We start from the raw sequence: 12,940 nt of genomic DNA on the forward strand, positions 1-12,940 counted from the left end.
AGCTCCAATTTCAGTTATTTCTTTTCCATTTATTCCTTATGAAATATGTTTGTTTTAACATATAAAATGATTGATATTCACTCTGGACGATGAAATAAGACACAAATCCCTGGTGGCCCAGTTTACATCTTCAGAGGTGTTTCACGCTGCTGTCCTCCCATCGACCTTTCTTGGAACAATACCGACTAATCACTTTCTCATTAGTTATCGACTCTTACCGCCGCCAGGTCCCGCAGCGTAGATCAAATGGAAGATCAGACGAGCTACAGGGGTCCCAACGTCTTGCAGAGTGTCACGACACATTCACATGTTTATCTGTCTGACTGCTTATTTCTAATCTACCTCCCAAATTAACGTCAAAGCTGCAGGGAGTCACCCCAAAGCTGGGATGTCCACTTAAACCCCTTTCGAGAACAGATTTACAACCAGTTCAGTGTTTCTTGTCTTGAGAGCTGAGCAGGAACCTTTAACTGCTGATTACTGTTGGTTCTAGTTCCCCTGGATTCATATTCTTCCCTTCCCTGGTTTTCTTCATGTTTCAGCCGTCTCTTCAGCTGCTGTCATGGTCCAGTTTCCCCACAGAGATCAGTAACACCATTTTATCTCATCTCTGATACTTACCTCAGTGCTGGAGGAGAGGCGTTTTGAGGCTACACTCCAGTTCTCAACATCTCGAGGTCAATCAGACAGTGAAGGCAGCACCTCTTTTCTTTAAAGTCTGTCAGTTTTAATTACCTGTAAGAAACAGTTTCCAATATAATACTCAAAAGAACTTCAAGGACACCCATGCAATGGTTGCTGATGGAGGATTATTCCCCAGCTGGTCCAGGGATTTGAACCAGCTGCCTTCCTCTCCTGATCTGACCTACCTGCCCTTCAAATCCCCTCTGTCTTGTTTGACCCCTGCGTTCCCTCTCTGGGGTCAGATGTGGTTTGTTGCAGCAGGAATCCGAATCAGAAGTCCCACTGATGCTATTAGGAAAAAACATTTCAGCACATGTAGAATACGTTCATCAAAGTTGGAGAAGCTTGAATCCAATCAGTGAAGATCCTTCAGTCTACAGTACCCTGCTGTGCTGCAGTAAGACCCTGAGACTTGTTTACTGGTGGTGATGATGTTGTGTCTGTGAAAGCTCAGTTACGTGCGCTGCAGATGTATCGAAATGAATGGGTCGGCTTAGTTTGCGAGCAGACAGGTCTCGAGAGGAAAGAGGCACGAACAGCTATGAATATAAATATAAATATCAATCTGTTACTTTGTTTGTACCCAAAGACTAAATATAACATAAGCTGTGTGTCAATCAACTGGACTGACGCCTTTGAGCTTTGCGTCCAGGGTCTAGTAGCTTGCAACAGCGGGAAACAGCTGCCTCCTCATCTTACAGTTCCTCACAAAATGATTTAACCAACTGGATGTAGCAGCTCCAGGGACACTGATTGGTCAGGTGTTGAAAGTCCTGCCCTTTCTTTTTATGGACTCTCTGTTTTCTTTACAAAGCCCCATGTACACCAATTTCACCAGGTATAAACCTGTCAAAAGTAGCATGCGATCAACACTCAACACTCTAAATCTGCCATAACTGATTTTTGGTCAATTGGGAGCAGTGCAACACTGACATTTTATCACATTTTAAGTTGCCTGTTAGCATAACTGTTCGCTCATTTACACATCCAGCAGACAGGGAGCACGTATTTGGCCACCTGATGAATTTGAGTCATATAGTAACTCTTCTTTTAGCTAAGATTTTGGTCTCCACCAACTCATCAAGGGAGACATCTTGCTCTTTAGACGCTCAATGCTCCACCATGTTCACAGTCGTTAACTTCGTCTGTCTGGTACCTGGACAGGTAGCATACAGCAGGTTTACCAGTAGTTTTACAGAGACAAAACAGCTGCCTGCAGCTGGAAACAAGTTGATGAGAGCTGTGAGAGTGAACACAAAACAGTAAAGCTGCCACACAAGCAAAACAATGTGTTAAAGACACTAAATCAGTAGACTTGAGGAAAACTGGGAGATAAACCTGGATGGTTTCGTGACTATGAGAGACCCCTTCCACGTCACATATAGTTTTTTGATCCATTATTCATTTAAAAATAAAGATATTCGTGTAGCTTTAAGATTGAGGGAATGGAGAGGAGTGCACAAAAAGGAGTTAACAGACAAAAACACTAAAACTAAAATGTTAAAACATAAAAAAAGCCTGTAAATCTGAGTATACAAACTTTGAAAAGAGCTGGCACATAAAGACGTCAATGTGTAAGCATGAGAGGACAAGAAACTCTATTCTCAAGCACGTCTTTATGAAAACCTGATCAGCAAGATGTGAGGATGTTTATGGAAATTTAGGAGACAAGCTACGGAAATATTTTAATTTAGATGTTCACGTTTTCTGTTATCCAGGTCAAACAGTTTGAGTAAAACAACAGAGGTGAATCATTTCCTTGGACTGTGATGATGATCTCACACTAGGATGTATTTGTCAAACCGTAGCTATCATGCTACATTCATGTTTTAGGAGCAAAAAGCACAGCACTCCCAAATGTGAACAGCTTGTTGGGATGTTAGTTAGTATTTGCATGGATAATTCTCAACAAATTAAACAGATTTAACCAAGGCTTCATGTGCATATGCTGGGTTTTTCAAGAGCAGCGTGCACCAAATGCTGAAGTTTAATCAAAGTGTCAACAGAACAGGAGCTTACCAGGCGCTGCGCAGAATCCTGTTGCAGACCCAGAGCCAATCAGAGCTGGCTTTGGCTCGGCCCGGCCTCATTATCCCCTGATTTCTCACAAGAATTTCTCCAGATCTCCATCATCTGAGCTGCTGCCACAGATTACTTGAAGCCCGGTGAGAGGGGCTGTCTTGTCCTTCGTTAACCTCTCGGCAGAGGAAGGTCCCTCTGTCCTGAGTGACCCTGTGCGTCCATGCTTTGCTCCGGTTATTGGCTCTTCTGTGCTAAAGACACATGCACAAATAAGTAGAGACATATAATACATATAATACAAATACAAAAACATGGTGAATATGTACCAAGTATGAGACATGCAAATACACAAACACACAATACGTACATATGTGTGCATGTGTGAAGAGCAAAGAGAGAGACAGACAAAAGTGCAAACAAACTGTGAGAAGACTGGACTGAGGCGAGACTGTGTTAAAGTGCATGTGTGTGTGTTTGAGTGTACTCGCATGTGTGTGTATCAGTGTGCTGTGTTTCTGTATTATATAACAGTATTTAATGTGCTCTAAGATGTCGCATTAGGGATTAGGCTGATAGTGACAGAGCTGCAGATTGCCACCGCCTCTGTGTGTGTGTGTGTGTGTGTGTGTGTGTGTGTGTGTGTGTGTGTGTGTGTGTGTGTGTGTGTGTGTGTGTGTGTGTGTGTGTGTGCGCGCACGGTTGCACACCGACTTCTAATGTTTAATATCCCTCACACTAAATACGCTGCACACACTTTATTATTCATCAGAACAAAATGAGCCTTTGTTTCCTGTGTCTGGCTGATGAGCTGTTTGTCAGTGTTATGAAGTGATGTCACATGTTTTTTCCAGGCATCAGAACTTAAAATCATTTGAACTGTTTCTGGACCACCATATACAACATTAACTGTAATTATCCTGCCCATGGTCCCATATTTTACACTACAAAACCTGTGTTTTATTTGAAGTGTTGATCCATAAGAAGATATATTTGTGGTTTTAAGAACCAAAAACCATCTCAATGTAGTTTTACATCTCCTCTCTCAGGCTTCTCTCTGGAGCTCCAGTAACAACAGAGAGCCAATCAGCAGAGAGGAGGCTCTGAGTCTCTCTTCTGATTGGCTGACTGTTTTCTGAGTGATCCAATAAAAATAAAGCTGATTTCAGATAAACACTCAGAGAAACCAAATCCTGCAAGGTTGGATGGTGGGTCCAAGTGGGCGGGGCTTGGGGCATGGCTGAGAGAGGTGACTGCTTTGTTGTGACATCACAAAGTTACAGAAGTCCTGATGGCTGGTTTTAAGGCTCAGTTTCTGAATACAGGCTGTGTGCATTTCTCTGTGGACTGAGGCTTTGATACTTTCACAGTATTAATATAGAACCTAGACCTGCTTTAAAATCAAACAACACATGGACATCTGCCTTTATGCTATATAGGACCTTTAAATCTACAATAATTAATATTATTATATCAGCAATCAAATGACTACATGTAATGTGAAAGAGGTTGTTTGTAGTGACAAACCAGCAGAGAAATATTGGCAATTATTTTACAGGTCAGGTTACTTCTTAATAATTTCTTGAATTTTTTCTTTTTGTTGAAAGCACCATGTATTTCAGTACTAATTACAGGAAACTAGAGGCCACCATCTGGGACTGTTATTGTAGTCAGTTGAATTTGTTGTGCTTAGTTTATAATTGACATCCAGATTAATTTCCATGATAGAAATTGCTCTATTTAAACCCCTGTGAGAAACTTTGCTTTTCATTTATGCTGAACAGTTTCTGTCTGTGGACACATTTCACTTTTTGCATGTTTAGTTAACCAGGTATCTTCTGAATAAAAGTCTCAAGGTTGTCAAGTGTACCAACTGATCACTCCATTTTACCTTTAATCACAACCAAATTATATGTTTCGTTCAAGGAAATTTCTGAGGAGATTGTTTGGAAATAATTTGGAATTTACAGACCTTTAAAATAAAGCTTTACCAAATTATCGCAGGATTCGGAACTATGTCTCTAAGCTTTGACTCACTTGTTTTCATTAGCACTGATAAACCCACTGTATGTCACCAGCCCAGCACCAAACAGCAGACAGACAAAATTAGTGACCAGCTGGTGAACAGCATTTAGCAGCTAAAGAACCAGATATTTCGATTGGGAGGTGGTGAGAACCAAAGCGCAGCTAAAAAGAGAGGGAATATTAACATGCCCAGAAACACGACTCCAAATGATCGCAGGTGTTGCTCTGTGTCTGTTGATATGTGTAAATAGGAAGCTGTGATTTGTGTATATTTTGCAAGGCCTAGAGGTTTTCTTATTTCTCTTTTTGCTGTGTTACTGCAGTGTCTCTGTTGTGACACCATCAGATCAAACATCTTCCACTCTGTCATCATCTCACTGACTTGTCCAGTAAGCCTCAGTTTCTGATTCCAGTTGGACAAAGAATTGAGAGTGACGGGCACAAATGTGAATTTCATCCGTCTTATTCATATCTGCCCGGCTGCTTTTTTAATCCTCATAATCCTTCTCACAAGTGCTATCACACACACACACACACACACACACACACACACACACACACACACACACACACATACATTTAGGCGAAGAAACACTTTTGTCTTCAAAGTGTGTCATGGGCGTCTGTCTGCACCACCTGCCTCCTCTGTCTGACTTCCACTCTTTCAAACATCTTCATGTTTTGTGCCATAAAGCAATCCAGCATGGTGGCTCAGACTGTCGAGGCTGATAGTCTGCTCAGTGACAGTCTCATTTGTTTGCACTAGTTATACTTAAAGTATGTTTTATAATTAATGTGGCAATGATTTATTGATGTTAAACAATGCTGCTGGTGGGATACTAAAGACACTATATATTATTGATTCTACTGTGTACACAAGCCACTGGTCATTGCTGTCTGATTGAACTGTGCTTAACAGTAAGAAAAAAAGAAAAAAAATTCTCCTTATATTCAGGCATTTCACATGCACTCAACATGTCAACATCTTCTGTTTATATAAAGTAATCTTGTTACTGTATAAAATCCCATAATGAAGAGCTGTGCATCACTATCATAACAACAGTAAAGAACGCACTCTTTACCGTTATGCTTTTACATAATAAATACATGTGTGCTGCCAGAGCAGTGAATGTCATATTAGTGTATACATGGAAATAATTAAAAAGCTCACTTAAAGCAGATCAGGAACAGAACAAAATATCTTTCATATGTTTCAAATTAAAGGAACAGTTTAACATTTTGGGAAATGCTCTTGTTTGCTTTCTTGCTCAGAGTTAGATGAGAACATCATTACCACTCTCATGTGTGTACAGGAAATATGAAGCAAGAACAAGCAGCTGATTAGCTTAGCTTATCTTAGCTTAGCTTAGTAAAAAGACTGGAGAGCAGGGGAAACAGCTAGATGTTACAAAATAGCTGAAGTTATGGAGTTAACCAATAAATAAATTTATCTTCAACAAAATAACACTGGATTGTGTTAATAATATGTGGTTATTAATGAGCTTTGTAGGTTCTTGTAGGTGGATTCGTTACCTTTGGACAAAGTGAGACTAGCTGTTTCCCCCTGTTTCCAGTCTTTCCGCTATGCTATGCTGTGCTGTGCTATTTATCTTCTTATGTAACTCCTGGCAAGAAATTGAATAAGTGTCTTTCCCAAAATGTTAAACTGTTCCTTTATAACATGCCATTTGTCATGAATAAATAAAGTATCTATCTATCCATCTATCTATCTATCTATCTATCTGATTGCATATAAAATCTAAATTCTGATGTGATACATGCAAGAGATGTAAATCTGTAAATCTTTTATCTGGAAAACATGCTAACTCATCACTGTGTTGTATTTTCACACTTCCTGTGCAGCAAGACCATTTCCCTGCATCAATTAAACCCTGACACCTGAAACCTTTCTCTCTGATTTACACTGATAGGACGGGTGTATTTTTACTATAAAAACCTCGCCTAGTGCAGCTATAATTTGATGGCTTAAAATAAAATCTTGGATCCGTCCTGTGAAGCCTTTCCTGTGTCCACTTTGGCAAAGCTGTGGCTGTAAATAATGTAGTTTGCAGCAGCAGATCCCACCATGGACCCATTTACCGGCCCAACATTTGATAAATGGCGGTTTTCTCAGGCTAAAAGCGTTGGATCTCACTTTATCCTGTCTTTCTTTTCCAATCTCTTGCTGTCTTTCCCTCTCTCTGATTGTTTTCTTGCTGTTGTCATCGCTCACTCTGTCTGCTCCTCTCTCAAAATCGCTCTTCATCTCCACCTCTTTTCTCTTTCCATTTCTCTCTCCTATTTTTGGTCCCAGATGCATCAATTATTCAGCACTTTGCGTGGACTTTCTGACTACAGAGCTATCAACAAGAGCTGCCGGGGTCATCACATTACACCTGAGCATCCACCTGTGACACATACAGTCCCACATGAAGGATGCATGAAAACACACACACACACACACACACACACACGTATAGCTACAACATAAACGGGATGGTGCGCACACTCAGAGATGCAGGGGAAGGTAGGCAGGTGTTCAAGTCACGTGTTTCATCACATGGATGAGTGTAAAAAACACATTCAGTCATGATGAATTTATTAAGCAGGGAAACTACTCTTTATACAACATGTGTCAGACCTACTGAAACACCACTCCTATTCACAAAGAGCTGACCTTGACGTGTTTGAACATGCAACCTCCTGATCTGGAGTCAGATGCTCTACCGTTGCACTACAAGGCCTTGGCACTGATGGCTTCAAAAACTGTACAATACTGGTGACGCGCTGTAACACAACATTCACATGACCTGAGAGCATCACGCTACATAAGAGGAAACTGAGTTCTTCCAGTGTGTTGTGGGTTGTTCCCAGCCTGTAATATTAGCCTTGCACAGTAGATGCCTATCTTGTGAGTTCAGTTTGTGCCGCTCGGGTACAAGGGTGGAAAAATATTTACTGAAAATCAGCTAAGCCCTGTGGCTGGACGCTTGGCTCGTTTCCCAGACATCAGTGATCACAGCAAAGTTTGTGGTTTAGGTCGCTTCACAAGGTTACACAAAATGTTTGAGGATAGATATTCTAAACAGAATTTATCATGTGTTTATTTCATATATGATTTGAAAACACAGAATCATGACCATCATTAGGTCATATGAATGATGATTGGTTGTTGGCTTTTCATGTGCTGAGCTCCCTCCTTTTGAAGTTCACTGGTCAATATCTTGGAAACCAAACAAGCTTTATTCAACTTTTGATAAGCTTGGTCCAATAATGATCCTCACAAAATTTGGTAGCAGACGGACCTATGGTTTACAAAGAGATGTCAAAAATGTGTTTCTCAAAAAAATTTTAATGGCAGAAAGTCTGTCTTGGCGGACGTTTATGATCCAAGAGGCTTTTTATACTGAGTATACTGAGTTATAAATGTGAGGACTTCCAAATTTTTCATTTTTTTGACTGTTAATTTTAGCGCCAGGCCAATTGTAGTCGTATTTCATGGGACGCATCAGCACATCGTTTGCAGTTATGGCACCAAGTTTCATCTCTAGCTCGTTCCAGCTCACAGCAAATTGAGTATAAGGCCTAAGATGGAATTTTCAATCAATTTCAATAAATAACAAGTACTTTTGACATTGGTGACGAGAAGAATTTTAGCCAAGGGAAACAGGGGACAATACATAAACCATTTTATTTTTTATCATTTAATGACTATTTGAATGACTATCCATCAGTAGGAGATTGGTGCTTATACAATGTTTACACAGCCCACATAGCAAAAGCAGCATGTTAGCAGCAGCAGCAGCAGCAGCAGCAGCAGTTTCGGTCCTCTATCAGTACACAGCAGAGCCAGTCCCGACCTCCCTGGGGCCTCCTACCTGACCTGTGAGACGTACAAACCATTTCCAATATAAAATGCTATCAAACGTAATAAATAGTTGTATTTCTCACTCACTTTTCTCCGGCACAAGGTCACAGAACAGCCCTGGAAGTGGCTGGTAAACAAGCAAGACACAGACAGACCAAGTTAGGTTAGCAAGGCAGAACAGACTAGAGAGAGATGCACTACCCGCTAGCGCATCAACGTAACAATAAAGTTATGTGCTGAAATCAAACTTGGAGAGAACACAACACAACCTGATTGTTGTTCCTGCCATTCACTCTTAGTAGGTTTTTTTTCCTCCCTCTTTCTTTTCATGACCAGACAGATAGACCCGCTTCATCGTCTTAATGAAGTCGTAAACACTGACACCCGCTTTGACAGGAAGGGGAGGTGATTTGCGGGGCCCTATACGCAACTTGCATACTGAGCGTGTGGGGCCACTTCACGCTTTCTTGCAGGATATTTCAAGCGCTCTTGGGTGCCCTGTGGTGGCCACAAGGGCCCTTCGCAGGCACTTAGCTCACTTTTAGCGTCGGGCCAGCTCTGCTACACAGGATGCATTTGGTCACAGTGTTGAGTATAGATCACCAGTGTTTTGGCAGCGCTCAGAGCCCAGCAGAGTGAAATGGAGGCCATTATGGAGCCTGTGTAGACAGCTGAATTGATTAAAGATGGGAGCACCACTCTGTCGGTTCTGATTTTTCTGTGGCGTTGTGCTGAGTTTTCAGTTTGGGGCGACTACAATCGTTCAAACCTCTGTCAGCCTGGTGGCGTAATTGTAACCTCCAGTGTGTGACCTCCCATGTGGCAGCGATCCAATAGTAAATATTGATCAGTGTGAATGGTTTTCCTGGAAACTTCTGAGAGATGCCTTCAACTACCGTATATGCTCAATACATTGAAACATCAGTGAGAGAGAAACAGGGCGAGAGGGGCGGAGAGGGAAAGGGTGGCAACCAGGAATATCAGGACTTAAGGCTGCATGAGTTACAGCTCAGCACAGCTCAGCGAATGAGTTACTGTTATGCAAGAGCTCAGTCAGCCCAGCTGGAGATCAGCGAGAGAGAGAGAGAGAGAGAGAGAGAGAGAGAGAGAGACGGAGAGAGAGAGCAAGCAAGCAAGCAGTGGACCGAGTGAGCAGTGAGAGCACGAGTGAGCAAGCTGAGGGACTGAGAAGAGGAGGCTAGGGAGAAAACAACAGCAAGTGAGCAGAGGGGAAGCAGATTACAGCTGGATCTACCACACACACACAAACACACACACACACATACATACATGAGCAAACACATGCATACTCCCTCACTTCATCTCTTTCTCTCTCATACCTCCGTGCAGCACGACAGCATCATGAGCAGCAACACCGAGGGGGTTTTCCTCTCTCCACTGAGGGAGTGAGGAAAAAAGAAGCCGAGAAGAGGAAGACAGGTGAGAAGAAACAGAAGAAGGAGGAAGAAAGCGAACAGGAGAGAAAAAGCAGAGGAGGTGCAGAAAAGAGAAGGGACAAGAAGAAGGGAAGCAGCAAACTTTCTCCTACAGGATCTTTCCTCTTCAATTTGAGCCAAAACACCTGAACCATGAGGCTGTGAATCCCTGTCTTCCTCTCACAGTAAACCTCTTCTTCATTATCTGAGCTCATGTCTCCCAAAGTGGGTCCCACCAGTCAAAGCGCCAGCACCCACCTCTGGACGCTGGTGTGCTCCCTGCTCTGTGCTCTGGTCCTGGCTAAAGGCTCCACACTGAGGAATGAGGACCAGCAGAGCAACGCTACCACGTCGCTGCCGGAGGACTGGACCAGTACGACAGTCCAGCTGCAGCCAGACCTGCAGACTGAAACCGGGACTGTGACGGAAGCTCAGACTGAAGCAACGACAGGGGCTCCAACAGAGACGCAGACTCAGAGCATCACCACCAACTACACAGGTTAGTACGTCTGCCAAGCACCCACTGATTTCTTCTTTTCTTACTGCACGCACAGACTTGTAAAGCTGAATCCACATTGTCAGAAATCTTTTGTACAATAAGGTCCAAAGTTTAGAGAGTTTGCAGAGTTTGAACCAGGGTTGCAACTAACAACTACTTTCATAATCAAAGAAGCTGCAGGTGATTTCCTTGACGAAATGTATGAAAAATGTCTTCAAACAGCAAACTGAAAGGTCCAAAACTGAAAAATATTTAATTTACTATACTATACATTTACTTTACCACAAGAAACTAAAAGAAACTGCAAATATCTGAGAGAAATAGTTGCCGATTAATCTTCTGTTGCTCAACTAATTGATTAATCGATTAATCGACTAATCGTCTCAGCTCTCGTTTGAACCAAGCTTTTCCTATGACGCCATTCATTTCACATTGAAGGAAGTGTTTGGTAGATGTTTTTTACCCCATAAGATGTACCACTCTCTTGGACACAGGATAAAAACCTCACACTGTCTCCCAGTGAGTCCATGAAAACAAGGACTGCTGGTGTTACACTCTGTCCTATGGCCTATTCGATCCTCTGACCTTATCAGGAATTGGCTGCTACTCAATAGCATTCAAATTTAGATATTTAGATAGAAGTTGGGCCACAAAAGGTCCAACGAATGGATCCTTCATGGCCCAACCTATCCCAAGATTCATTGTGCACCAGTGATCAATCACTTTTCAAAGAAAGAATATGGCAGACTCCACAAATAAAACAGTGGCTGAGGATAAATGGGAAATCCTCTGTAGACCAGTCCGTCTCATTTCAGTTTGGCTTTCACAGTCTAAGTGGTCTTCATGGGCCACGCCTTTGTTGACAGCGTCCTCCGAAAAATGCGGCCCCTATAGATATAGCTATGGATATATTGTTAATGTTACAGAACATAATTGGTCACAAAGGTTTGTGTAACAACAGCAGGGAGAAGTAAAAACAAAAACAAAAAAAAAACAAACTGAGACTCCATGTGGGGATTTACAGAAAAAGCAAGAAGTCTTGAAAACTGTACCTGGTGTGTCGAAGTCTGTTTGCACACTGATTTGTGTTTCTCCTTACCTTAATAGGAGCTAATTGTAAGTTTTGCTATTGCTACATAGCCAACGTTAGCATTAGCGGCTGTTTACTTACCAGTCTTGCAGAGAACTTCAAAAACAAAAGGGTTGCTTTCCACAGCTGGAGAAAACTCTTTGAAGTTTGATGCTGAACTCGCAACGTTTCTTCTAGACTGGTAAGTAAACCGCTGTTAATGCTAACTTTGGCTATGTAGCATTAGCAAAACTTACAAATAGCTCCTTTAACCTGAACCTGACTGTATCCCTAACCCCAAGTAGGCTATCTCATGTGATACTTAACCTCAGCCCCAAACCTAAATATAACCCTAACAATGGAAAGCAGTGCAGCAGGAAACACTGTTCAATGGAGTTTGTCACAAGTCTGGGATTTCCAATGTATTGTCCACGCTTAAAATTTGCTTCTGAGGAGTTTTAGTTGAACCAACGTGACACTGTAGCCAAAACTTCTTTGAAAGTCACTGAGGTGCCTTGAATTCCAGTGTTTTTATGGACTCATTCAAGGCTGGTTTGAAATTTTTTGCTTGAGCACCCATTCAGACTTACTCGCTCTAAAAACTTCCACTCTGTTTCTGAGCTCACACACTGTGAAAGACTGTTCACAAAACTAGAAAACACAGAGTTTGATTTGTACCAGCAAAACATCTGTTTCAGTCAAGCTGCTGTCATGTGTGTGTGTTTGTCTGTAAGTCGCTTGGTGAGTTTGCAGTTTGATACGTGTGTCCATGCTTGTCAATACAAATGCATGCACGTGTGCAAGATGTGTGTGTGTGTGTGTGTGTGTGTGTGTGTGTGTGTGTGTGTGTGTGTGTGTGTGTGCTCTTGTACAGCATCTGTCATTTTTGTGTGGACAAATTTGGCTGGTTCTGAGGGTTTAAGTCTTAGTTTTAGTGTCCAGGTTAGAGCTAGGTTTAGGGTTAGCCCCAGGGTGAGACGGAGTTGTGGTTGTAATGGTTAAGGTTATATAGTAGGATTAATGACTTGGGGATGTATTATGTTAATATATCAAAGGTCTACACAGCCTGTGCATATTCTCATTTGTCCAGGTCATAGTATCCTAAAGGAGTTTAAATAGAAACAACTGGACTTGATTATTTGTCTGGGAAGACGTTTCGCCTCTCATCCAAAAGGCTTCATCAGTTCATGTACGCATCTGACCAGGCTGAGACTGATCCCAGTCTCAGCCTGGTCAGATGCGTACATGAACTGAAAGGTCTACACAAGAACTGAAAGGTCTACACAAGAACAGAACTATCAACTAGAATGTTTCTACATGTTTGACATTTTTTGTGCTTG

The 12,940-nt window shown here is 41.9% G+C and overlaps 1 protein-coding gene across 1 annotated transcript in view; it reads left to right on the top strand.

The window, feature by feature from the left end:
* Nucleotides 1-10,084: 10,084 nt before the first annotated feature.
* LOC111224691 (sushi domain-containing protein 3-like) overlaps nt 10,085-12,940 on the top strand; it is a 34,376-nt gene continuing 31,520 nt past the window's right edge. The window contains exon 1 of the mRNA XM_022749277.1: nt 10,085-10,531. Within this exon, the coding sequence (XP_022604998.1) occupies nt 10,246-10,531 (286 nt within the window). The 5' untranslated portion in view covers nt 10,085-10,245. The remainder of the gene's footprint in view (nt 10,532-12,940) is intronic.

The sequence above is a fragment of the Seriola dumerili genome, unplaced genomic scaffold (genome assembly GCF_002260705.1).
Source record: "Seriola dumerili isolate Sdu_G_001 unplaced genomic scaffold, Sdu_1.0 BDQW01000138.1, whole genome shotgun sequence".
Classification (NCBI taxonomy): Eukaryota; Metazoa; Chordata; class Actinopteri; order Carangiformes; family Carangidae; genus Seriola; species Seriola dumerili.